Source organism: Nothobranchius furzeri, chromosome 13 (assembly GCF_043380555.1).
Source record: "Nothobranchius furzeri strain GRZ-AD chromosome 13, NfurGRZ-RIMD1, whole genome shotgun sequence".
NCBI lineage: Eukaryota > Metazoa > Chordata > Actinopteri > Cyprinodontiformes > Nothobranchiidae > Nothobranchius > Nothobranchius furzeri.
This window is the reverse complement of record NC_091753.1, coordinates 53,124,487-53,151,890: the sequence shown is the minus strand read 5'-3', so window position 1 is coordinate 53,151,890 and position 27,404 is coordinate 53,124,487. Positions and strand designations below refer to the sequence as shown.

At 42.1% G+C, this 27,404-nt stretch overlaps 3 protein-coding genes across 3 annotated transcripts; 1 reads left to right on the top strand and 2 right to left on the bottom strand.

The window, feature by feature from the left end:
* The first annotated feature begins 3,296 nt into the window (after positions 1-3,296).
* LOC107380557 (olfactory receptor 52B2-like) lies at positions 3,297-4,797 on the top strand. The gene has a single exon (XM_015951859.3). It carries the CDS (start codon positions 3,297-3,299, stop codon positions 4,254-4,256), a length of 960 nt encoding a protein of 319 aa, XP_015807345.1. The 3' UTR covers positions 4,257-4,797.
* A 2,489-nt stretch (positions 4,798-7,286) lies between these two features.
* Positions 7,287-22,073, bottom strand: LOC107380025 (protocadherin Fat 4). The gene is made up of 13 exons (XM_070543267.1): positions 22,053-22,073; positions 21,915-21,981; positions 21,650-21,830; positions 20,525-20,775; positions 16,111-20,439; positions 15,920-16,021; positions 12,857-13,158; positions 12,695-12,780; positions 12,429-12,608; positions 12,210-12,337; positions 9,414-9,616; positions 9,086-9,335; positions 7,287-9,004 (listed from the first exon to the last, which is right to left on the bottom strand). The coding sequence occupies exons 1-13, from the start codon at positions 22,071-22,073 to the stop codon at positions 7,707-7,709; spliced, it is 7,398 nt and encodes a 2,465-aa protein (XP_070399368.1). The 3' UTR covers positions 7,287-7,706.
* Positions 21,351-23,203, bottom strand: LOC129163936 (protocadherin alpha-2-like). The gene is made up of 2 exons (XM_070543846.1): positions 21,915-23,203; positions 21,351-21,830 (listed from the first exon to the last, which is right to left on the bottom strand). The coding sequence occupies exon 1, from the start codon at positions 23,145-23,147 to the stop codon at positions 22,131-22,133; it is 1,017 nt and encodes a 338-aa protein (XP_070399947.1). The 5' UTR covers positions 23,148-23,203; the 3' UTR covers positions 21,351-21,830; positions 21,915-22,130.
* Positions 23,204-27,404: the final 4,201 nt, after the last annotated feature.

Genomic DNA, 27,404 nt, shown 5'->3' with positions numbered 1-27,404 from the left:
GCTGGCAACAGCGGGCGGGGGCTTTTGGTAGAGTTGTGCAACACAACGAACCGATGATGCAATTCGTTGCCAACGCTTTTAATAATCGATTTTCATCGATTTTATTGATTCGTTGTTGCAGCCCTAGTCCAGTATTTGCTCAAATGTTACAAGAAAGAGTCGCCTCGGTGAGTTTACTTCTTGTTAGCTGCTAACATTGCTGTAGCAACACCAGTAGCGGTGGCAATGTTACTACCGTTAGAACGGTTAGAACAGTGTGTGTGTGTGTGTGTGTGTGTGTGTGTGTGTGTGTGTGTGTGTGTGTGTGTGTGTGTGTGTGTGTGTGTGTGTGTGTGTGTGTGTGTGTGTGTGTCTGCTCTGTCTTCTCGATCCCCAGTAAGTCATTGCGGATGGCTGCATATACTGAGCCAGGATCCTCTGGAGGTTTCTTCCTGTTAAAAGGGAGTTTTCCTCTCCACTGTCACTGCATGCTTGCTTAGTATGAGGATTGCTGTATAGTCACTGACATGCAATTTGCTGGGTTCCTTATATAGGAAACTTTTTTCTGATTGGCTTAATGAATTGACCTGTATTGGAATGTATACTGTGTGAAGTGCCTTGATACGACTCTTGTCGTGATTTGGCGCTATATAAATAAACTTGAATTGAAATGGAATTGAACATGTTTGTATGTCACAAATTTTTGCTCTAATTACAAACACTAATGATTTATTTCACCCCACTACGTTACAGTGCTACTGAAAGTGCTCCTCTTCAATGGACAAGTTTTTTAAGTGCACACCTCCGCAAGCTAACGTCCTGACCGAGGCCATTGTGAGCTTGTTGGCTACAAGACTCCTGTCCATACTGAGCGATCAAGGTTTCAAAGAGAGTATCAAGCATCTCAACCCAGGTTACCACGACAACAACCTACCAGACTGATCCCATTGCAGCACCATGATGGAAAAGAAAAATGAAACAACCTTTAAGGTGTGTGTTTGTGTGTGTGTGTGCCAGCATGCGTGCATCTTTGTCTCAGTTTTTCTCTGGACACAAATGAAATAATTAGAATATAATGCATTTTTTGATCAAATAAAAAGGTTGCTGACTGAGCAATCAAGAAACTATTTTTTAAAGCATAAAACATTTTCTTTGTGTTGAATCTTAACCTAATTTATTTGAAATAACAGAATTATTAATCTGGTAAACAAGGTAACTTTAATATTTTTTATCTTCACAATAAAGCAGACCCTGAGAGCCATCGATGATCCCCTGACCCTGACTGCTGACATATGGACCAGCCGTGCTACAGAGTAGGGGTTGTATGAACTAGTCGACTTCACTGCTCTGTAGTGACTTTTTATGCCTGTCATCGACTAGTCGCTGTCACGTGATAATGACAGAAGAGATGCAGTCTTCGGAAAAGACAGCAGGTGATGAGCCCCTGCGCGTCGGGAGGCGACGCGCTGTGCTAGAGCGTTGGTACTGACACCCGCCGTAAAACGGACATTTGACCGAATTGTGACCTTTACTCTCTTGTAATTTAACCTTCCCCTCACCCCCATCCTAATCTTAACCAGCTTGCGCATGCAAAGCTCTGATCGTTGACGCGCTCCAGACATCTGCGTCCTGAGCACGACCACAGTAACGTTATCAAATCAGGTGTCGCTACCTCAAAAACAAATTTAACACGCGATCGTTCATGTCGGCTCATTTCCTTTTATGTTTTCTGTCTTTTATTTGTGCCTGATGCGTTTCGCTGCTGTGGAGCAGGGCACATCAGCAGTTTTGTCCTCCGGTGACGCACCTCACTGATGCGGCCGGTGAGCAGCGCGCACTCCGCTGTTTTTGCAGTCGGTAGATCTTTTAGCAATTTTAATGGTCAAAAACTCCAGCGAAACACACACACACACACACACCCGCTTCAGGTGTATGACGTCATCAATGACTAGTCAAGGTCGACTTGATTTTCATTACTTGACTGTCGACTTTAAAAAAAATTAAGTCATGCAGCCCCTACTACAGAGGCGTACCTTGGTATCTCCGGCTATTTCCTGAGTTAAGATTGGAAGATGAAGCGCCTCAACCTTGCCACCATGCCTCTCGCGAACACAAATCATTTTTGTGCACAATTTATTTTTGGTTTTAGGTGCCTACCTCCATTTGACTGTAGCATTTGTATTAACAGGTTACAAAGTTAATTAAAAGTTGTTTGATAAGCTATCATCTTGTCTTTATTATTAGATGGCACATAGCTGATCACACTTCAAACTAGAAGCTAATGATGGGTAAATTAGAGCACCCTGGTGCAATAAGCCAAACTTTTATGAACAACACGATTCGTCGACAACTAAAATAGTCGTTTGTGGCAGCCCTATATTCTATTCTGAATTATTTATCTCCCAGCAGCAGTCAGGAAGAGAGAATAACCTCAGACATTACTAATAAAATCCCCTTGGATCAAGCACAATAATGGTTCATGAACCATAAGTCGTATCAATAAAGTTAGATTCATGAGATTTAGATTACTGGCATAATTACTTTTATATAAGTAATATGGGCTGCATGGTGGCACAGTTGTTAGCACTGTTGCCTCGCAGCAAGAAGGTTGCAGGTTCGAAATTCGGCTGTGGCCTTTCTGCATTGAGTTGCGTGTTCTCCCCATGCATGCGTGGGTTTCCTCCGGGTACTCCGGTTTCCCCCACAGATCACAACATGCCCTACAAGTTAAAAATTGTACGTCGCTTTGGATAAAAGCGTCTGCCAAATAAATGAACATAAACATAAGAGCTTCATTTTTTGCATTAAACAATCACTAAGACATTTCAGTAATTGATATTCCAACTAAACCACATCAGTAAAATTTTACTAATTCATTTATTTCAACCACCATATGAACTTTTGTTAGTGTAGGTTCTTATTTTAGGTTAAGAAACATAAGAATGCTGAACTCAGCGAGCAAATGTGAAATTATTGAACGCATGACGTAATGCAGAAACACCTGGAAAACTTTAGTGCCCGTGTGAATCGACGCCTTTGAGCTTCCTCTTCATTGGACAAGAGTTTATTGGAAAGCATCAAATAAAAACAACACGACCCTCCTCTGATGCACCTCAGCCACAACATGTCACCTGATGGAGATCTTCATTTCTCAGAGACACAAAGGTGAGATGTACAGATGCAGGGCAAAATAACTCAACTGTGTTCAACAAAATAACACTGTTGCTCATGAGAAGGTTTTTTATTCTCACCTTTGGAATTTTCTGAGGATTTGTTGTATTTTCGTTTTGTTTTAAGATTTTTCAGAACATTTTACTATGAAATACTCAAACGTTACAAACATAAAAGACTTCATTATCACAGGATTCCCTGGACTTCCGCCTGAGTACAACGGACTTGTGTCCGTTATTCTCCTCTTTGTTTTTCTTGCTATTGTGTTTGGAAACATTTTTATTTTAGGAGTCATCGCAGGTGAGAGGTCTCTCCACAAACCAACATACTTGATCTTCTTCCACCTCTCTTTGACAGACATTCTCTTTGGCATTGTGACTCTTCCTAAAATCATTGCCAGGTACTGGTGGGATGATATGAGGTGCTCGTTCGGAGCGTGCTTCACGCAGATGTATTTTGTTCACACTTTGGGAGCTGTTCATTCTCTGATTCTGCTGATGATGGCTTTGGATCGCTTTATTGCAATATGGTTCCCATTTCAATACCCAATTTTACTAACGAACAAAACTGTTTCTATTTCCTGCAGCTTGTGCTGGATATTTACGTCAATCCGAATAATGGGGATTGTGCTTCATGCTCTAACTTTGCCTTACTGCGATCTGAACATCATCAAACACTGCTACTGCGAACACATATCCATAACTAAGTTGGCGTGTGGGGATGAAGTTGCGTATGTGAAGTGGGTGTCGTTTATTAACGCTATGATTACTCTTTTGGTCCCTCTAACCTTTATTATTTGTTCTTATTTCTTAATCATCATTGCTGTGTTGAAATTGTCACTAACAGGACAGCATCACAAAGTTCTGTCCACCTGTGCTCCTCAGATCTTCATCACCTGCCTTTACTATGTCCCAAGATGTTTCAACTATCTCACGGACAATCTGGGATTCAGGTTTAGTCTGGATGCTCAGATCATCCTAGCCATGATGTACAGCCTCATACCTGCAGCTGTCAACCCTGTCATCTATTGTTTCAGGACTATGAAAATAAAAAAGGCTTTGATGCAGAGGTTTAAGAACAGAAAAGTAAGCTTGGGGATTAAGTGAGTGAAGTGTTTTAGCTCACGAGGACTTGGGGAAACGCAGAGATGTTGGTCCTGCAAAACTGACCTGTATTTTATTACTGTGGATTGTGGATCTTTGAACATGTTACAGGACTTTAGTGAAAAATATTATGAAGAATTACCACCTGATGTAGATATAACACTTAGAAACTGAAGAAACAGAAATAAGCTCAAACTGGAATGGAACGGTTTGTGTCACAGAAGTTCATGCAAATGTATTAAAATATATACTACCATTGATGTGGCATTACATACTAGACTTTTGTGATCATTTGCAGTAAGAACAGGATGGAGAAACTGACTCGTGAATCACAATTCACCACCCCAACTAACTCATCCCTGTTACTGTTAGCAACCTACAGGGTATATGCAGAGATCTCAAAATTAAATTTAAGACTTTTTCAAGGCTTTTTAAGACCTTCTAAAAATAAAATTAAGACTTTATCGCAAATAACTAATCAGCGGCTAAACACTCATATATTGTTTTTACATACTGCATTGCTTCGTTTTCTACTTCGTAACGCTCACGTTCCCCTCGACTGGCTGCAGCCATTCTTTGAAATCCGGGATATCCAGCCAGGACGCTGCAAACTTGCACTTTCCCATTCTCGTTGTGCGTTCACGTTCACCAACATTCTCTTCCATCTTAACATTTAGGTGAGTTCGTAATATGCACCGGGAACACCAGAGCGTTCTTTGCACTTTTGAGCTTCCACCCCGTCCGCCCTGTGCTCTGAGAGAAAAATTACTAACGCACCCACAACAGCGTAGTATTTTTTAAATCTTTTTATGCTCCCTCGGTTCGTTAAAAAATAAAAATAAAACAAACTGTTGGCCATCTAATTTAAAAAATAATCTCTAAATTTAAGACTTTATAAAGCCGTGATAAGACTTTTAAATACTTTTTAAGGGTCTTAATTTTTCCAAAATTGATTTATCACCTTTTAATACTTTTCAAGACTCCGCGGATACCCTGAACCTAATTTTATTATTGTTTGATTCAAACTATTGTTTTCCTGTATCTCTTTATTGTTTGAATTATGTTAAGCAAATTTAGCATATGCTGCTAATTTCACAGTTCACCTAAATGTAAAGATTAAACTGTTAAACTTGTCCTACTGAAATAACAGGTGTTTATAGACATTTTAGCTGTCCAGATTTTTATATAATGAAAACAGATTTCAGTTTTCTGCCATTTAGGATTATTTTTCTCTATTATTCACTTATTATTTGTGCTTTATGTGGTTGTTTGTGCTTTGTTGCTTCTAAATCGTTCAATACATTCAGCTCAATTAGACAGTTTTGCTTAGTTTCAGCTTCAGTTCAGCTTACAGTTTCAGCTATCCAGCATTCAAACAGCATTTCTGCAAGAAATGCTAATTGTTCTAGTTAGAAATATTTCTAGCTCATCACTAAAATTGTGTTGGGGGTGGGGGTGGGAACAAAAGCCAGTTTCTTAACTAAAACATTTCCTTACCTGCTCAGGGCTGGAAGCTCATTAATTCACAGTAGCATCACTCTGCTAACGTCACCCTTCCTTCCGTAGGGCTAGCTTGCGACGTCCGGTGCTAAATCGTAGCATGAGCAAATCACTCGGTTCCCCCTCGCTGGCCTCACTCGGCAGAGTTCACTCAGGGGACTCACGACTCTCACTCCTCCCACCCTGTTTCAGCTCACACGAGTCACTCCGTGGAAAGTCGCGGTACTACACGACTCACTACTCCCAGCTCAAATGAGGCACGACCAGGGCATGACTCACTCCTCCCACCCTTTTCAGCTCACAGAAGCCACTCAGTGGAAGCTCGCGGTACTACACGACTCACTCGCCCCTCCCTCCAGGTGTTGTGCCGAAATTAGCTTCCCAGCTGTGGGAAGGTCACGGGATTACGTGTTAAATTTATTCTTACTAAACTAATCATCCATGAATTATGTTTTTAACATCTCAATCAGATGTATGACTCAAAAAACTAAATTGAAGACATTATTTTGTATAATCTAATTTTGACCACTTTGTAGTAGACATTATTTGATTTGTTCGTTTTTTTCTGGTTTTACTGGCTGAGAATGTTTTTTAAGGCAGCTTGTAAAATTCTGGACTTTGTGCATTTTAACTACCGCAATACAGAATAAAACGTAGTTTCACCACATACCAGTTTTATTTTTTTTCCTCCAAAATTGAATGTGAAACAGTTTAAAGAGAAGACTAATTAAAGAAAATGTAATTAAAAATTGTCTCTTGGTAAAGTTAGTCTGATTTCTGTCACAAGGTTGGCTGTTGTAGGACCAGAGTTACAGCTGAAGGTTCTGGGAGCCAGGAAGTGACGGAAATAAAAGCACATTTAAAGAATTGAAAATCAAAATATGAATGAAGTGAACAGATACAAACATGATACAACAGGACATGATAGAACTGAAACCTGGGCCCAATCCTAATACCTACACTTCCACCCTTGTGCCCTCAATTGCACATACCAGCCCAGAGGTGCGAGTGCATAGGGCATCCCGATCCTCAAGTGTGGAAGTTGACCACGCCCCTTTAGCACCCTTGATTGAAGGGTATTACCCACAATCCATTGCTGCGTGGAAATTTTGTGAAGGCAGATCAATGGCTCAAGTGATTTTTCTGGGAATACATATTTTCTAATGAAATAAATTCATGATATTTATTCATGCTCTGAATGTTTTAGACTAAGATTTAATGTGAACAGCAGGCAATGTAAATTTTGTTTGTTGGAATGTTGTTAATAAAGATTTTTAAAACCCTAGCACAAACGCCAACCGGCATGCATTGCGGTCGATGACGCCATGCTCACTGTCCCAATTCGGCAATTATTTGCACACTTGTGTACTACGCACTCGAAGTCCCACTGCGCACTTCCGAGTATTGGGATTGGGCCATTGATGCCTACTGAGGGATGGGATTACAAGGTGAGCTAATGAGAAAAAGGTGTTCACAACTAATGACTGGAGAGCTGAGGGACTGTCGTGGAATTTATTTTAGAGACTTAATAAAATAACGAGAAAGCAGTCCATGATTCAATCAAAATGGTTTAATTTCAATATTGCATTATCAAAATGACGAAAGAGTCACAGAAGCTCTTCCCAAAGCAGCTCCAGCAGTGTGTCCTGTTCAGCAGAGGCCCCCACACTCTCTACAGCCCCCTTGAACCCCCCACCCAAAGGGGGAGAACAAAGAAAAGCCCTGCAGTGTTTACCGGTAGGGGTGATCTGGACCCATATCCCGAGGCTGTGCTTACAAGAGACGGTAAACGATGCTTCTCCCGCTCTTTGAAGCAGAACTCTCAGGAAACTGTAGCTAAATAGCAGTAATGTTCTGTAGTAAATAAGGAAAACTCAGATGCATAAAAATGCCACAACAAAGAGAAATATAGGAAATGACTTTGTTTATTCTACCTGCCTTCTATCATATTAATCAGATGATTTCTTCTAAGTCTTTGTGGAAGTCATAGTTATCACTGGACTCAGTTGGTAAACGTGCAATATCCTCAAAAACAGGTGCGTAGCTGCTGAAGGGCAGCTGCATATTTAAAATATCTTCGAAATGTTCAAACACGCTGAGAGAAGCTGTGTGGATTTGACCTGCAGCGGAAGAGGAGGGTTGTTTAAAAACTGTGCTGAACTCTGACAGGGACGACCGGTCATGGAGGCATTTCTCTGGAAACTGTCCACAATCCGACTCGGAGCAAGTGAATGTGCTGTCAGTGTCACATTCAGAGGAAGTCTCCATGATCAGGTTAGACTTGGCCGGTGTGGATTTCAGGGATGCTTGTTGAGAAAACGTCGGAGAATTAAGTTTTCTTATTTCTTCAAACGTGAGGCATCGGGTTGGCGCCAGGAGCTCCGGTCGGGGAAACCTCTTAAACGGACAAGGCGGCGTCGGCTCAGGCTGCTCTGTGTGAGTTCTAAACAGCTGCTTTTGTAGCGCCGCAGATTTTGGTGACTTTGATGGACTTTTGTCTTCACCTGAGCTTTCTTTCCCAAATTTGGACAAAAGGGTTCTCAGAGTCCCCCATTGTTTTGAATCATTTTTGACATTGTTTGTGTAAAAATGCTCGCGCCCGCCGAGTTCCACCGAGTCATCAGAGTGAAACGCACTACAGATGCTGCCGATCTCATAATACTCCAGCTCGCTCGGTAGCATCGGCTGTACACCTGACCGACTAGCGTCACGGTTCAACGCATCGGACGTCCTCTGCCTATCTGCACCGACAGGGAAACGAGGTTTCTGTTTTCTAGTCAAAGCGGTATCTGTGAGCACATCATCGAAACAAAAAGTCGTGTTTTCTGATCCCTGTCCTGTCTCCGGGGGGAAGTTCTCATTTTTAATCCTCCCATCTCGCAGTCGGAGTCTGAACAGAACACACATTCCTACGATGGCCAGGGTGGAGATCAGAGGGAGAACCACGGCTATGAGCCACAAAGGTTTGCTGCCCTGCACTTCGTAGCAATCTAGGGTAGCATAGATGCAAATATCACAGATATGACCAGAAACATTCTGCAAACAGATGCAGGACATGTTCTGGTCTGCAGGACTGCACATCTTCCCGATGAAGCTCTCTTCAGAGCAAGGAGAGGAATGGCAAACATCTGGAGAGCTGCAGCTGGACTGGACAAGAGCCGAGCTCGGCCGCACCGCCACCTTCTCACTGTGCCCACTGATGGGCAGAGTGTAACTGTTCATACTGAAGTACTGCACACACCCACTGAACCCTGTTTTGGGAAAAAGTAGACAAATTAGTTAAGGAGTGAGAAGGACGTCAAAGCCAGAGAAGAACAGCCTGAGAACGTCACCTGACTGCTGGAGCTTTGCTTCTCTAATGGGAGCACCAAGGACGAACCTTTGCACACTAACAGGGGTGAGAGCCATGCTTTGGTTGGTGCTGTTCATGACTATTTTACCATCCACAGACAAAAACGTGTTATGCCCATTGTTGAACAAGGACAGGATGTGCCAGAGTCCATCAGCAACTGGAAGCTCCACTATGAACTCTGACAGGTGTCCTGCCTCTTTAGAGAGGTACACAAGCTTTCTGTCTCTTATCTGGGAAAAAAAAGACTTTAAAATGGTAATTTTATTGAGATGCATCATGTAGATGTGCTGAACACGTTTCATACAAACCATCAGGATCACGTATCCTGTCTGTCCGTGAATAGAGAGTAAAACTCCACCATCTCTGGTTCTGAACTTGATGTCAAACACAGTTTGGTTTCTGGTTTTATCCTCCAGAAGTTTGAGCAGGTAGTCCCTCTTGAATCTCTCCTTAATGACATACTCAATGAAGTCACTCTTATTAAACCTCAGTACAAGATCTTCTGACATTTCTGTATCAAACATGACAAAACATGAATTTAGCGACAGTTAAGCAGCACATAAAACATCACAGATCCTCATAAACAGATGTTAGGTTGGGTGTTCAGGTGGTTTGCAAAGTCGAGGACTGCAAACATTTAATCAAAATTCAATCTTCACTGTCTTGTGAGAATATAATGACAGAATATGAGTTTTTCATTGATTTTTAGGAGGAATTTGAAGCTGAAAGAAACCAAAATGCCTCCTAGTGGTCGGCTGCATGGTGGCGCAGTGGTTAGCACTGTTGCCTTGCAGCACGAAGGTTGCAGGTTCGAAACTCGGTTGCGGTCTTTCTGCGAGGAGTTGCGTGTTCTCCCCATGCACGCGTAGGTTTCCTTCGGGTACTCCGGTTTCCCCCACAGATCACAACATGCCCTATAGGTTGTAAATTATAAGTCGCTTTGGATAAAAGCGTCTGCCAAATAAATAAACATAAACATTTTAAGCCCCACTGATGTATGATAATAAAAGAAACATTTTTGTTGTTTTATTTATTTATTTATTTATTTATTTATTTATTTATTTATTTATTTTGTATTCTGCTTCACATGAATATTTTTCCAGGTGCAGAGCCAGATAAATAACCAGAGTTTTAGGTTTCTCAGCGTCACTATCCACGACTAAAATGCACTGACATCACCTGTATGGCCTGTGTTTACGCTCACTTGTTTTTGCTCTATGTAGAAGACCACATAAGTCACCCTAACCCTAACCCACCACCTAATAACTCCACATCCATGGGGTGTTTTTCAGCAAAGATGTCTATGATTCACGGAACTACTGCCGCCTGCGACATCTGTACATAGCCTTGGTTTGCCATCCGTGAGGTTGTGGGGAGTGAGCATATAATTGAACTTTTCATGATGTCAGTGCAGAAAAACCTGAAATAATTATTTAAGTCCTGGTTAATAACTGATGTAACGGAATGAAATGACTGTTTTTTTCCTCCTCTGCACAGGACTAGTCTGCATGAGATAAGGTCTCATGCATTCGCTCCAACCTGCTTATTTTCAGCTCAACAGAAGAATGAAGAATTAACTCTTTTCTTTTAATTAATCAAAGAATTATATTTTAATAAAGCTAATCCAACCAAGTGTTAGCAAAACCACGCCTCCGTCAGATCTGTAAGATTCTGATTGGATCAGTGAAAGTAATGTGTCATGTCTTTTTAACGCTACGTGAAATGAGTCCTGTTGGAACATTTAAAGTCATAGTACCTTTATACTATATAGGATTACAATAAAGTAATTAATATTTTGATTTCACAGATCGGTCACATCTTATTTGTTCACTAACACTTGGTTGGATTAGCTTTATTAAAATAGTTATTTGATTAATTAAAAGAAAAGAGTTCAATCTTCATTCTTCTGTTGAGCTGAAAATAAGCAGGTTAGCGCGAATGCATGAGACCTTGCTAGGGATGGGTACCTTTGACATTTGAATCGATTCGGTACTAATTCCCGGTACCTAGGATTCGATACCGGTACTCAACGGTACCGATTTTTGATACTTTTGAGTATTTATTGTTTTAATTCTCTTTTATAATTAAATATATATTTTTCTCAATATATAACCATATTTGATAAATATCACGATAAATAACATACAAATGTTTGTATTTTAATATTGTCCTTGTAGTTTTATAAGCTGATAATTAAACTGAAGCAAACATCTTTACTGTGAACTAAATGTACTGTGTATCTTCATTCCTTTTGCCGTCCTTTTTCATTTGATTTTTCCTACTGGGAAGTTAGAATTTCCGGGGAGAAAGCGAACGCACCATTAGCTGATAACAACGGTGGCAATGGAAGCTAACATATCAAGCTAACGTTATCTTAAACAGTTTATTTAGCTGCTGGAGCAGATTAAAACGATGAGGCCTCACACTTAGATCGTTGTCGCTGGTTTCATCATCACCCGTCGCATTTAGTAAAGTGAAGCCAAACTTTAGAGCGCGTTCATGTTCTTCTAGTCAGAAATTCAGAGTTCCGAGGAGAACGCGAACGCACCATTAGCGAAACGGAAGCTAACATATCAAGCTAACGTTATCTTAAACATTTTATTTACCTACCGGAGCAGAGTAAGATGAGGATGTCTCACTTAGATCGTTGACGCTGGTTTCATCATCACCCAGTTACCCATCACATTTAGTGAAGTGGACCCAAGCTTTAGCGTGCGTTCTTTCTACCATGCTGCTCTGCTCACAACTCGCTCGCAGCGAGCGACGACATAACGCTCTTGTGCATGCGCAGCGGTCTTGGCAAGTTCTCGTTATGAAGGACGGGTACCGAAACGAGGCACCATTTCAAATGACGTGAATCGGTGCTCAGTCGGTACTATGGAATTCGGTCGGTACCTTAAAAAGTACCGAATTCGGTACCCATCCCTACTCATGCAGACTAGTTCTGTGCAGAGGAGGAAAAAAACCAGTAATTTCATTCTGTTACACTGAGAACATCTGAGCAGATTGCTGCAGGGCGGGTGTTGGTGATGATCAGAGCTGAGGGAATCATTGGAATCAACAACTCCTGTTTCGTACATATTAAAGATGAATATTTTATTCACCTGTGGCACAGTTTCTTCCCATAAAAGGACTTTTACACTCACAAACATAGTCAGACCAAAGGTCATGACACACACCACCATTCTTGCATGGGGCGCCGTTGCATCCTGGTACTGTTGCTCTCGGACACCTTAGAGTGTAAAAGCACAAGGGTTGAATCCAGACGTTGAACAAATATTTGAACATGGATCATGCACACGTTTCAGATTCATCAATCCTACCTGTCAACGACGTTATGCACGGCGAGGCCCATTGTAGGTCTCAGCAGTTTTCCGTTGATATAAATATTTCGAATGCATCCAACAAAGTCGTGGCTTTTAATCTGATTAGGATGCTGCAGGAGGAATTGATGAGTCCTCAGTCCTCCAAATGTCATCTTAGTGTTTCCAACATCAAGAGTCCTGAAAGACAAACCATAAAACAACAGAATGATAAGTTGTTTGTTCAAGTCACTAAAAAGGAAGGATATCTTTATGTTCTGCTTTACCTTTCCATGATGGTGCCATCACTTTCTGAAAAACAAAATCCATTGTTCTCAACATCTGTGCAGTTGTCCACCAGCAAAGATCCCATCTGTTAAAGTATGCCAACAATCCCTATCTTAACTTGAAACAACCACATGCCTAATTTGGTCATATTTCAGACTCACATTTCCAATCCTCCTGACAGTAACGCTGTGAAACCGTCCGTCTGCAACTCGCTTATTAGTTTGCAGCCTCACAGGCCCTGACCCGAGGTCATAAGTCAGATGTACGGTTCCATCAAGGATCTCCAGCGTGAAGAACTCCCTGCTGGATGAAACTCCAGGGTTGTACAGCAGGAGAGAGTTACTCTGCACCGTTGCAAACTCAAATGAGATTAAATTAGTTCTGCGATCCAGTGGCGGAAACTCTACAAAGGACAGCTCCTCAAAGCCATAACTGGGCTCCTCACAATGAACTCCACTGACTCCTACAAACAAAGATGTTGAGAAGACTTTGTTAAAGACACATTTTAGTGGTAAAAAAAAAAAGAAGACTGGCACAAATGAAATGTAGAAGTCTGAGATGGAGTCTCTAATTTTACTATGACTTTGTTTATTCAGCTTTTTATAAATGCTTATTCCTTTTTGTTAGTTTAGGGTTGCGAGTTCTTTACAATGTCTGCGTCTCAATTCAGGGTCTGCGTCCTTCATCGGCCGGATTCGTCGGCCGGTTACGTCACAGCGCCGCAACTTGTCCCAATTCGAAGACTCCTTCAAATGCGGTCGACGAATCCGGCCTTCTTTTCGCCTGCAAGCAGGATGGGTCTGATGTTTCCTTCAATGGTTTACATTTGCCAAGATGCCTTGCGGGTTGGACGGCAGAACTTTTAAAAACAATGGCGGACAGTGAAGTGGGAGCTGTCGGAGAGGATTGCACATATAAATGTCAGTATAAACTTGAAAACTGTTAGGTTAAGGGCTTTTTGTGATACATGAACATTAATTTAGTTAGAAATGTTACAGTAAAAGTGCTTGTATTGCGGTCTCGGCTCGTATGTTCGGCCGCTCGGTGTTGCACTTCTCCCGCTACGTTTTCCCCCTGATTTTAATAGGAGTTTGTATTTTAGGGACAAAAGAAAAAAACACGGACTTTATTAAGCTTAGGGCGGAGATGGACCACATGATCACTGGAGCAAAGTATTCAGAGGCTGTGGCATGGAGGTACAATAACATCTCATATTTTAAAAACTCGTTTGAGTTTAGTTTTTTCTGCGAAAACATGAAAGGAATAACCCATTGTCCTCTTTTCTCTTCCTGTTTCTTTTCTTACATGTTTGTTACAACTATTCTGGAGAAAATGGGCATCCAGGGGAAGGTGACAGCGATGACCAGCTTCTGGAGCTGATCAGGGAGGACATGAGGCTGCAGAGGGAGGCAGAGCAGCAGAGGGCACAGGAGAGAAAGATTAAACATGTACATATAAAAGAAATATCTAAATAAAATTAGTTCTGTATTAAACACTTGAATTTTATTTTTGTTTACAAATGTGAATTGTTTGATATTACAGGGTATCCGCTGGGTCTTGAAATTAAGACCCTTAGAAAGTATTAAAAACTATGATCACATCTTTGCTCAGCTTGCCAAAAGTATTTTCTCTGAATTAGCTCTCCAACAGTCAAGGAAATGATTAAAAAGCTAAATAAAACTTCGAGCTCCATTGTTTAAAGTTCCTTCTCCCTTCTGCTCAGCGGTTCCACGGTTGCTAGGCGACGGAACGTTCGCCGAGGGAGTGGCGGGAATTCATGAAGGCTAGGCCTGTCCAAATTCACAGCCGTTAACATCCGGTCTACTCGGCCGACGGAGGACCCAGCCCACGTCGGCCGAGTAGGCTGGGTCCTTCGAAGGATGCAGACCCTGAATTGAGACACAGTGAATGTTTTGATGTTCAGAACAGAATTTTTGAGAACCACTGATGTAAAAGTAAAAACCTGGTAAAACACTAGATAATATCGCTGCTAAGCTTTTGTTGAGTCTAAACGTGGAGCTGCATGGCAGCACCATTCAATCACAGTTCGAAGGTTGCTGGTTCAAATCCCAGCTGCAGCCTTTCTGAGCGATGTTTACATAATCTTCCATGCATACAGAATCCGTTCCAGGATACCTCACTTTCCTAACGCCATGTGTGTTTGGCTAATTGATGACCTTAAATTCTGACTAGATTTGAGTAAATGACTTTTTTGTCCCCATGTGTGTGTCCTTGTGATAGACTGGCGATCTGTCCAGAGTGTCCCCCGCCACTCGTCCATTGACTGCTGGAGATAGACACCCTGTGACCCCAACTCACAAGTAAGCATTTCAGAAATTGAATGAATGGATCTCCAAGGTAACTCAAGGTTAGACCGGGAATTCCCTGAGCTTATTTTAGCACTAAAGTGTATAAAATGGGAATAAAATTACCACCCTGAATTGTTCACGAGTGAGGGAAAGATGGAGCACAAGATCGATTGTTGGATTGGTGCTGCGTCTGCAGTGATGCAGGCGTTGTACCGGTCTGTCGTGGTGAAGATAGATTTCGCTTTCTCTGTTTACGTTCCTACCCTCATCTATGGTCACAAGCTTTGGGTAGTGACTGAAAGAGCGAGACTGCGGATACAAGCGGCCAAAATTAGTTCCCTCCGTAGAGTGTTTGTGCTCCTCCTAAGAGATAGGGTGAGAAGCTCGGTCATCCGGGAGGGGCTCAGAGTAGATCCGCTGCTCCTCCACATCGAGAGAAGCCAGTTAATGCAGCGCAGGCATCTGATTAGGATGCCTCCTGGATGCCTCCCTGGTGAGGTTTTCTGGGCCCGTCCAAACAAAAGGAGACCCAAGGGTAGACCCAGGACACTGACCAGGGAACGCTGGGATTTCCCAGTAAGAGCTGGCCCAAGAGTGAAGTCTGGGCTTCTCTGCTTAGATAAGCAGATGAAATCAGATGGATGGATTGTTCATCACTCCCACTTGACTTACATTCAAATCTTTCTACAAATATTTGATATTCTAATAAAGTTGGATATTAGATGGTTGTGTGATATCTGAGTAGCCCCATGCTTTACATGTAGTTGTTGCACTCAGCTGTAATCTCCCTCCTGCTAACAGGCAAGGCAGCTTTATTTATATAGCAAATTTCATACACTGTGCCCACCCGGAAGGCTGTGTAGCTTCTAAATTGCAAATCCTTGCTATAGTTATATATTTCACGATTATTCTCACCAAAGGGACAAATACAGGAGAATCCCGACGGCAGGTTGGCGCAGTTGCCTTGAACACAAGGAGTTGATCTGCAGCGATCCACAAGATCTTCGCACTTTTCACCTGAAAATAAGAAAAAAGCCACTAAATGTTAAGAGGTTTTTGCTTCAGTTAAAACAATAAATTATCTTGCAATTTATAATAAAGTTTACCTTCAAATCCGGGCAAACATTGGCAGTAATATCTTTCCTGTGAGTGAAAACACGTTCCACCATTTTGGCATTTAAACTTCAGGCATTCATCCTCATCAGCAGAGCAGACAGACCCAGAGAAGCCGCTGTGACAATGGCAGTAAAAACTTCCTGCAGTGTTCTCACATGTGCTGTTATTCTCACAAGGTCTCGCCTCGCATTCGTCAATGTCTTCTTCACACAGTGAACCGGTGAATCCAACCAGACAAGCACAATTAAAAATCTCCTTCTGTGGCGACACAAAGATGACAGCCATGCTTTCCAGGACAGCAACCCCCTGGGTGATGTGAATGTTTTTGTGGCACAATGCCCTGTTTTGGCAGGGGCTGGTGAGACACGGATCACTGGTGATGTAAGAAATGGTCACATTGCTCTGAGTCTCCAGTAGCTTCTTATGTCCGGCAGATATGCTACTGGCTACCTCTCTGCTGAGATACTGTCCGTTGTAGTTTTTTACTGCAGCCAATAAAAGAATTTCCCTGCCAACATGTTTAATTCCGAACACATGAGTCTTTGAGGCCTGCAGGTTGAACAAACTGTCCAGTGCTTTCACAAACCTCAAGTACTTGCTAGATAAAAAGTCATCCATTGATGACGATGACACATAAAACAATATACAACTGTCTATCGATGCATTTGTAAAGCCCTTGTAGTTTACATATATACTGTTGTTTACTGGGACGTGAAGCTGGTCAGTAGCTTCAATAGTGATGTTGAATGTGGCCTCACCTTGAAAAGGTAGTGACCACAGCTCACAGGTGCCATTGAGAATCGTAAACATGTTTGTTGGCCCACTTTTAATGGTACAGGTGAACGTGTCAGACTCATCGTGGTCCTCTGGATGCACGTTACCAATCATGCCTCCGTTAAAAGAGCTTCCGAAATATTTCACTTCGATGAAGATGTTCCTCGCCAATGGTGGGTTATCATTTTCATCCACCACCTTAATGTGAAGTGTGGCTGTTGAAGACAATGCAGATGGAAACCCTGCATCTTGAACCAGAACAAGGACTCGATATTCAGAAATATTCTCACGGTCAATCGTTCGAGTGGTAAGTAAAACTCCATCGGGAGTGAGTAAAAAGGAGCTAGTCTCTGACAAATTTAACAACCTGTACGTAAAGGGGCCTTGATTTGGTGGTAAATCAGCATCAGATGCATTTAGCATAGCAACTACGGTACCTCCAGGTTGATTTTCCTTTACTTGAGCTTCTGTTGACGTGAGTTGAGGTTCGTTGTCGTTAACGTCTCCTATAGTCACAATGACATTTGTGGTCCCAGTGGCTGGGGGAGAGCCATTATCAATGGCTGTGACAGTGAGGTTATAAATGGACCAAAGTTCTCGGTCAAGGGAAGAGTTTACTGAAATGACTCCACTTGGAGGATCGATGGAAAAAGAGTAGTTTGTGTTTCCATTCTCAATGCTGAAAAAGAATCGGTTCCAGTCTGGTATGTAGTCCTGATCCAGAGCACTAACAGTTAGTACAGATGTTCCAGGTGGACTGTCTTCTGTAACATTTCCCACATAGCATGCAGAGGTAAACGTAGGTGCATCGTTGATGTCAATCACACTGACGTGGATAGCTGCCTCATCTTCGTCGGTTCCACTTATAACTCCTGAGTTCTTGGCAAGAACTTTGAATGCCACATGGCTGTTGCCTCGATTCCTTAAACTTGCACTTGTGCGCATTTCTCCAGAGAGTTGGTCAATGTTAAAGCCTTTATTTCTGCCATGGCCGAACATCAAATAAAACACCCGGCCTTCAGAGCCTCCGTCACCATCAGTGGCTGTCACCCTTCCTACCGCTGTTCCAACCGGCACATTTTTAAACACTGAGAAGTTAAATGTTCTTGTCAGAAATGTTGGAGTGAATTCATTGACATCTGAAACCGCGACAACAACACGTGTCAGGCTAAATAACGTGTGTCTGCCGCTGTTAGAAGCTTTGATTGTTAAATCAAAGTTCTGCTCTTGCTCATAATCAAAAACATCCAAAGTGGTTATTGTTCCGTTTCTTGGGTCAATTTCAAATTTATCCACATGGCCTGCAATAAGAGAGTATGATATTTGTGCGTTCACCCCTGAATCTAAATCAGCGGCGTGTAGATCTAGAACAACTGTTCCAATTCGTGAGTTTTCTGGCACTGACGCAGTGTACTCAGACGATGAAAACATCGGAGGATTGTCATTTACATCCATTACCATCACCGTAACATTTAATATGGCCATTCTGGGGAACCATCCACCATCTGTTGCTTTGATTTGTAAATTATAGATGCTTTCTTTTTCAAAGTCGAGCCCTCTTGTTAGCGTTATCAACCCTGAGTCTTTACCGACAGATACTGGTAAATCTTGATTTTCAGGTGTGATGCTGTACATAATTGCACCATTGGGACCATAGTCGCCATCCTCTGCTTGAACTCTTCCTGCCACTGATCCAATGGGCAGGTCTTCAGGGATAGAGAAAGTAACATGTGGCTCAATAAAGGTTGGAGAAAAGTTATTCCTCTCTGTAATTTGAAAAAAGATGTCGGTATCTGATGATAATGGGGGGAAGCCTTTATCTGTGGCCACAACTGTTAAAGTTAGGAGTGGGTTTTCACTCCCTGGTAAAGTTTTATTTAAAAACACCTTCCCGTTTTTGGTGTGAATCCAGAAAAATGCAGACGCATTACCTCCACCCACACTAAACTCAATGTTCACACTGCTGTTAACATCTGGATCTGTTGCTGTGAACGTAACCACCTCGGTTCCCACGGGCAAGTCGGATGGAATAGCGATCAGAGGTTGTAAAAGAGAAATTCTCGGAGGGTGGTGGTTAAATTGTTCTAATCTCACTGTGATAGTGGCATAACTGTGCAGAGGTACAGTGCCACAATCAAAAGCAAGAACTCTGAAATCATAGACTTCAAAAGCAGAATCGTGTAAAATTAGAGGCTGCTTTGTATAAATGTCACCTGATGAAGCATTCACCCAAAATATTTCATTAGGTGCTTCAACAACAAACAGAATTTCACTGTTTTGCCCAATGTCTGCATCTGTTGCATGAACCTGCAGAATGAAGACTTCTGCTTCGTTTGTTTCAGGGATGACAGCTGTGTAAAACTCGTTTAAGAATACAGGTCTATTATCGTTGACATCTGAAATTATGATGGTAACGTCAGTGCTTATGCTCCATGCTGAATCGTTGGCAATTACTTTTAAGACATACCGAGCCTGCTTTTCCCTGTCTAAAGGCCTTTTCACAGTTATCCAGCCAGTAGTGGAATCTATGTTAAAGACTGCGTCCTCACTTTGGTCACGAATGTAATAAATAATTGCAGCGTCATCCTCGTCATCGTCAGTTGAGGTTAACCGCACAACGGCTTGTCCTACAAGAGCGTCTTCGGGCACTTCTGCAAGAAAAACCTGCGTAAAACGAGGTGCGTTGTCGTTTCTGTCTAAAACAGTTATGATGACAGTCACTCTGTCTTTGTGCAGAGGCTCATTGACCTCTGCAGCCTCAACTGTCAAATTCAACATGGGAACAGTTTCTCTATCTAAACTGACAGTGGTGCTGAGTAAACCCGTTTCTGGATCAAGCGTGAAAAAGTCATAGTCGTTTTCTTCTACGAGACTGTACCACACTGTGCTGTAATGGGGAGAATCTGCATCAATAGCAAAAACGTCACAAACTGCCGATGGTGGGGAATTCTCAAAAACCTCACACCTGTATTCATCTTGAGTGAACTGCGGGAAGTTATCGTTCACATCAGTGACGTTCATCCGGATTTCTGAAAACGATGAGAAGGGAGGAGAGCCAGAGTCTCTGGCTTCAATCAGCAAAGAAAAATCCTTTTTGGTTTCATAATCCAAAGGGTTGCCTACTGTCAGCTCTCCATGCAGGTGGTCTAGATGAAACATGTCTTCAAAGTTTCCAGAAGCCAGATAAAAAGAAATGGGTTCACCTCTGACGCTTGCTGCAGACACCACAGCCACTAAACTTCCTACCGGCTGATCTTCAGGGAGGGTATAACTCAAAACATCTACATTCATCTCGGGAAAGTCCGAAATATTCCGAAACCAGATGCTGATTGTAGAGATATCAAATTTAGGACTTTCTCCAGCATCTTCTACATACACGTTGATAGTAATGTTGTCAGTGTTCGGTAACACACTTGAAGTGAACACAGTGCCACTGTTTGGGTCAATAGAGAACAGGTCTGAACTTTGTCCATATAAGGAAAAATACAGTTCTGCATTCATGTCAATGTCTTCATCGGTCGCTCTCACTGCACAAACAACCGAACCTGTGGAAAAGCAACCATAAAAAGTTTAAATCCACTCTCCGTTTCTATGATGGTACCTTCACTGTCCGAAGGGCGTGTCTCTCACCTGGGGCCAGCTCGGTGGGCACATAGGCTACAAAGGGGCTGTCCGTAAACTTGGGCCAGTGGTCGTTTATGTCACCCACAAGCACAGTTACAAGCACAGAGCTTGACAGAGGCGCGGTGGGGTGCATATCACTTCCTATCACTGTCAAGTTGTAAATGGCTACAGTCTCCCTGTCCAAGAAGTCAGTTGTAAACAACTCTCCAGATGTTTCCTCAATGGCAAAAGGTGCATCAAGGTTCTCAATTAGATACCTAATTGAAAATAAGAGATTTCAGTGTGTTGCACGAATAGCCAGTCATATTTCTGACTCCTCTCCTAAAGCCGGGCGGACACTGTGCGACTTTTACACTTGTAGCTCTCAGCTTCAGCTCAAACTGTACGACTTCCTCGCAGGGCAGATCTCACGAGTCATGTGCTCACACTGCACGACCCAGTTCTCGGATGCGACCTGACTGCTCACACTGTACGTCTGCTAGCAACACGTCGGCCCTAAAAAATATGCTAAAAATAGCAGTTTTTACACAACACGTCAGACTTTTTTTTCTCGTCTTGCCTGTTGTCCCTCGGGAGTGCTGCAGGAGGACACACAGGGATTTATGGGGGTTGGATGAGGAAAACGAAATAAAGAAAGTAAATCTGTGTTTTGTGATCAGTTTTATTTGACATGAACACGACAAACACACCTTCTTGACAATCGTTGTGAGTAAAAAAAACGTAGAAATAAAAACGAACAACGTGTGTTATTAGGGAAATAGCGGGCGAGCGGTGTTGACGCATGATTGCATGATTGCGGTGTTGACGCATGCACCGTGAACGGTTCTGGTACTATTTGGGTTGCAGCTGCTCGCAGCGCCGCTTCAACAGTGCGATACCCTCACGAGGGACGAGCAAAATATCAAACACGCCAGAAGTTTGTGCGAGCTCACGATTGCTGATCGGTAGCTGGTCACGTGGTGTTAATCACCTCTCGTAACCTCCTGTACACTACACCACGCTCAGCGCAAAACTCGCCCCTATCTCGTGGATTCTCGCACGAGTGGAAAATCGGCTCAAAAAAGTGAAAAAGTCGCACAGTGTACGCCCGGCTTAACGTGTAAATTTTCCATCGTGATGTTTTTACTTTACCTGACTGCCCCATTCATGCCTTCGTCCACATCAAACGCAGTTATCATGGCAAACACTGTGCCTACTGGACTGTCCTCAGACACCATGGTGTTGTAGACTTCCTCTGCAAACTCTGGGTAGTTATCATTCACATCATCCACAACAACGTGCACTGTCAGAGTCCCAGTCAGGGGAGGGAAGCCTTCAAAATACAAAGGAACGTTTATTACTAAGCCGGAGTTTACAGAAAGATTTTTTTTTTTACTTGCGTTTAAACCTGAATTACCTGAATCAACTGCTGTGATGGTGAAGATGTACAGTGATTCCTTTTCCTTGTCTAAACTGCGTAGAATCTGCAAAGTGCCATCAGGGGAAACTGAAAACAAATCACTGTCCTCATTCTGCGTAAAGTAGGTCACCTGACTGTTGATCTCCAAGTCCTCATCCAAGGCTGAAACCTGGTTAAAAATATATATAAATTAATGAATTAAAAGTTCTTGCTTCAACATAAAATGAGGACCATACAATCCAGAAGCACCTGATGGATGAGTAGAGACGGTTCGTCCTCATTCTCCTTGACATGAATGATCAGGTTTTCTGGAGAAAACTGTGGCGTGAAGTCATTGACGTCCAACACTGTTATACTGATCGAGGCTGTGGCAGATCTAGGCGTGTCTCCTCGGTCAGCGGCAGTTATAATTAAGGTGTAGTTTGACTCCCTTTCTCTGTCAAGTTGATCCATGACTGTGACAACACCTCGAACTGTGTCCACCACGAAGGGGCCAGCTGGGCTCAGCGTGTACCGTAGCTGCCCGTTGGGTCCAATGTCTTGATCGTGAGCTTCAACGTGAAACAGGCTCGTTCCTCTGGGGATATTCTCTCTGACTGACAGGCTGTAGTCCCGTTGTGAGAACTCAGGGTTGTTATCGTTTACGTCCTCAACGATCACAGTGAAATTCATAGTGGTCTCCAACCGAGGAGAACCCACGTCGGTGGCTGTCACAGTAAAAGTCAGGGTGTCCACCTTTTCCCTGTCTAATACCTCCTCCAGGTAGATGTTTCCACTTGTGTTGTCGATGCGGAGGGCCGCACCAGAAACGTTGTTCAAAAGATACAAAATAGATGCATTTGATCCTGCATCTTCATCTTCAGCTTGCACGGTCATTATAAGCGAATGTAAAGCAGCATCTTCTGGTACGCTGACACTTTTGGCAGATACGAACATCGGAGCGTTGTCATTTACATCTTCGACAAACACAAAAACACGTGCTGTGCTGGTGAGCTGTAGAGACAGTGGCTGGACACAGTCGTTGGCTGTCACAGTTAGATTATAGGAAGACTGAGTTTCTCTGTCTAGGGCTTTGTTCAGGCACAAACTACCTGATGAGTACAAGATGAACATCCCTAACTCATTACCACTGACAACTCTCAGTTCCAATTCTCCACCATCACCTAGTAGAGAGAAGAAGACATGAAAGACAAAACTATGTAGGCATTTACATCTAATAGAGGAAAACATTTAGATTTTCACCACGCATGTTTATTTTATCTTTATATTATTTTGTTGTTAGAAGTGGTGTTTTTATTCCATTTAAGACAATCAGTTGCTATCATTAATTGCATTTTATTTTATTATTCTGGAGTATTTGAAAACCAGTTTGCATTAATCATATCAGACATTATTATTTCAGCTTATTTTTAAACACATTACATAGAAATCATTAAATAAACGCTACAAATCAAGCAACTGAATCCAAAATGGATCTTCTTTTATTATCTTTGAGTAAATTTTAAAAAAAGAAAACTTTTTTGTTTTGTTTAAATATTTTTTATAAACTTGACATTTCTTGATTTGTTTTTCTTTTGTAAAAAATATCTGTAATTTTCTTTTTGATAAAGGAAAAAAATTCTAAAATATCTGTAACTCTGTTGAATTGTTTCCAAAGTTCCAATGGTGACACGGTAATGACAAAAAAAGATAAAATACCACAAACTTTGGACATCTAACGGAGGACCGTTCTCTCCGTCAGCCAATTAAAGCTGCTATAGCAAATCTGCAAACAAGCTGGCTTTTGAAAGCAAACACATTGTCTTTTGTTGTCAGTGACTTCTAATGGTGTTTTTTTCTTTTTGGGACTCTGGTGGTTTGTCCTAAATTTAAAGTGGTAGCAGCTGGTTGTTTCTCCTTCTTTGATATTATTGAGCGATTCTCTCGCTCCAGTGGTTTTCTGTTGCAAAAAAATGTGAGCGCGTTATGAATGGACGAAGTGCGGCGGTTCGACAAGACCGACAACCATATTGGCCAATGGTTGCTTTCAGTTTGAAAAATGTCATTGGCGGAGGGTTGCAAGTGCAATGCACATGACCCATTTTATTAATTTTTTGTTTTGTTTTTTAAGCTTCACGATATATTTATGGCTATACTATGTTAGAATGTTGATAAAAGGCATGAAAAAAATGTTTTAAGCCAATTTGTTTTCCAAATTTGCTATTGCAGCTTTAATTTGGGAAAAAGTATGCTGTAACTGCAAAGCTACCAAGACATGGCCAGTTGGTCCATCACATACCCTGACTAAATGACCAAAACATCCCATAGGTCATTTTGATTTTCTTGTGCTGACTTGTTGATTCACATCTTCTTATCTTGCTTGTGTATGTTAACATGTGCATTTACAAAATGTTGTGTTAGAAGTTGTTATCTGAAGCGTTAAAACGCCATGATTGTGTGTAGGTGAGTAGGAGGAATGTTATCCTCGTATCCCAAACCAAAGTCGATGCAAGTAAGCGGGATGTTTCAAGCAGCCACTAGGGGGTGTAGTTCCCAGCATGGTTTTTTTCTGCCAAAGACAGCTTTCCTTTTTGGCCTTTTTTTTGTTGATACCATAGTGTAGATTTTATTTATTTATGTAATTTAGAATATGTGCTTGAACTCTAGGTTTGATAAATAACTAGAGCATGACTGAACGTGTAGAAGTTGTTGGTCTTCTCACCATGATCTTTATCTGACACATTCAGTGACAGGAAGCAGGTACCAACTTGTGCATCCTCCAGCAGCGATGCAGAGGAGTTATCCTGACTGAAAACCGGAGGATTGTCGTTCACGTCCAGCACATTGAAGTACACCCTGACACCGGACACCTGCGAGCCCCCCTCCTGGGCCTCCACGGTGAGAATGTAGAATCTTTGTATTTCAAAGTCCAGGCTGCGGGATAATAGGAACTCCCCAGAGATGGGACTGAGGAGGAAAAGGTTCTCCCCACCGTCCTCCTGAAGCAGGTACGTGATAGGCGTGAGACTCTCACCCTGGATTCCCACCTTTCCCACAACTGTCCCTGTCAAAACAGTGCACACATGGGAGGTTAGAGGAACACCCCTACTCACTGGAAACATCAAATTCATGTAAATTTATGGAATAAAACCAGTTGCATCAAACCCAAAAAGGATCAAAGTAACTGTTGTTGCATGTGTGCTTCTCCGGGGGTGGGGGGAACCAACCTGGCACCGTGTCTTCTTTCACTTGAAATGAATAAACAGTTTTGGAGAAAGCCATCTGTGCTGTCCATCTGTTGTGAGAGTGTGTGCTGACTGTGCCATGCTTGAGCTCAGCATCAGTGGATGAATTATACCAGGACTGGAGTTTATGCTGCCCTTCGATCAAGTCCGCAAACTCACTCTCAAAACTTAGATTCCCCGGGTTTCCAAGGGAGGGTTCATCCGAGGACACAGTACTGAAAAGCTGAGGAAACGAGACTTTTACTCAATAAACATTCAACCTTTTAATAAATATTAAGGAAATTTAAATTCCTGAGATATCATGTAGGTTTTTCATTCTACCTACAGTCCTTATATTTGATAATTGATTAATTAAAGCAGAAGAAATGATCAGAATGACTTACCAGAACATGAAACAACAAAACCGTATGTTTTCCAGTAAAGTCCATCTTAATTTTATCCCCTAACGTACCTATTTCTTGGTCATGATCACAAAGTCAAGTCAAAAAGTACAATTATCTACTAAAAACCAACAATAAACTGTAATCAGCATATTATCTAATCAATAAATCTATCAACTAAATCCTCCACAGGCGTTGAAAGTAAAGAAAAAAATGACATACATCCTCTCAAAAACAAGAATGCGTACATTTCATTGTTTAAACTCTGTTCTGTCTTTAAATGCAGACTCTAAGCAGCAGTAGTAATGAATCCTGCCAAACGTTTCTACCCGTTTCATGATCCCTCCGTGGTCTTTGTTGCTGGGATTGCTCGTGAAAACTGAACAGTCGCTACATTTGGGCAGTTTTGTTGAGCGTGCCAGTGAAGGGGATTCATTCAGACTGTACAGCTTTTATTCAAGGGGGTAAAATAAGAGGGGGTGCGGAGATGGTGGACACTCAATACCAGGTCTCAGAAGACAGCTGACATTAAACTAGATGCACAAATGCAGCCAAAGTGCAGCAGTCTCGAAACAAACGTCGCACCCATAAAAAGTCTGGTTTATGATTATTCTTCTAGAATGTCTCCAGAAATGTGAAAACATGTGGTTTTACTTTGAGAACAAACACTTCAAAGGAAAAGATAGGAGAAAAAGGGGTCTGGTTGACGAGCGTGTGAACCCGTTTAAGGTTCTCTAATTACTGCGAGTTGGAACTCAAAACCAGCCCGAAATCTAAAAGGTCATTAAGGGGAGTAGTGCACACAGAAAGCACCATTCTTCCTTAATTTCTTTAATTCTACGGTGTGACTTTATTACAAGACATTGATGCCATGAAATATAGAAATTTGAAAGGTTTACATTGGTTTATGTGCAGTAGGCTCACGTTTTATCGCTCTTCGATCCATTAAAGAGCAAGTCACCCCCTACCAGAGCATTACTCCACTCCTGTTTGAAAAATGCAACAAATGCTGTTGCCTAGCAGACCGAGAGGGCGGAGCCGCTAACAAATACACACACACACACAGGCTCACAACGACATTGTGACTTCATAGTGTACCAGCTAACGTTCTAGGGTACCTCTTAGCCAATAGCGATGGCAGAATTTTTTATTTTTTTTTTCCGTGTCCTGTCTGGCTGTGAAGTAAACAGAATTAATGTCTGAATGCTGGTAACAAGCCTTACAGATTTTACTCTCAGGTGGAGCATCAAAGTGTCTGCTTTTAATGTCACGCCTGATACTTAAAACTTTATTGTTATTGTTTTTGAATGCTTTGTAATTTCAACCAGACACGGAGACAGAGGTGAAAGAGAAAGGAAGAGACAAAGGTTGGGGGTGGTTCCACGAAAATAAACAATCAATGATGAACAATAGTCTGCTTCTAGACCTGCAGAAAAGGGACACACAACAATACAACAGGAGCAAGCTATCACTGGGTCAACTTGATGATGAAATATAAAATCAACATGGTTTAACTGAACAATCACGCGATAATAACTCACATTGCATTAAGTGCCCACCACAGCCTTAAGACATGTGTTGAACGTGCCCAAGTCCATACTTATGAGAGCACCATGTGAGCACCTGTGTGCGTACTAGGGGTTGTATGAACTAGTCGACTAGTCGACTTCACTGCTCTGTAGTGACTTTTTATGCCTGTCATCGACTAGTCGCTGTCACGTGATAATGAGCGAGACAGCAGATGACGAGCTCCTGCACGTCGGGAGGCGGAGGCGACGCGCTGTGCCAGAGCGTCAGTACTGACACCCGCGGTAAAACGGACATTTAACCAAATTGTGACGTTTACCCTCTTGCAATTTAACCTTCTCCTCACCCCATCCTAA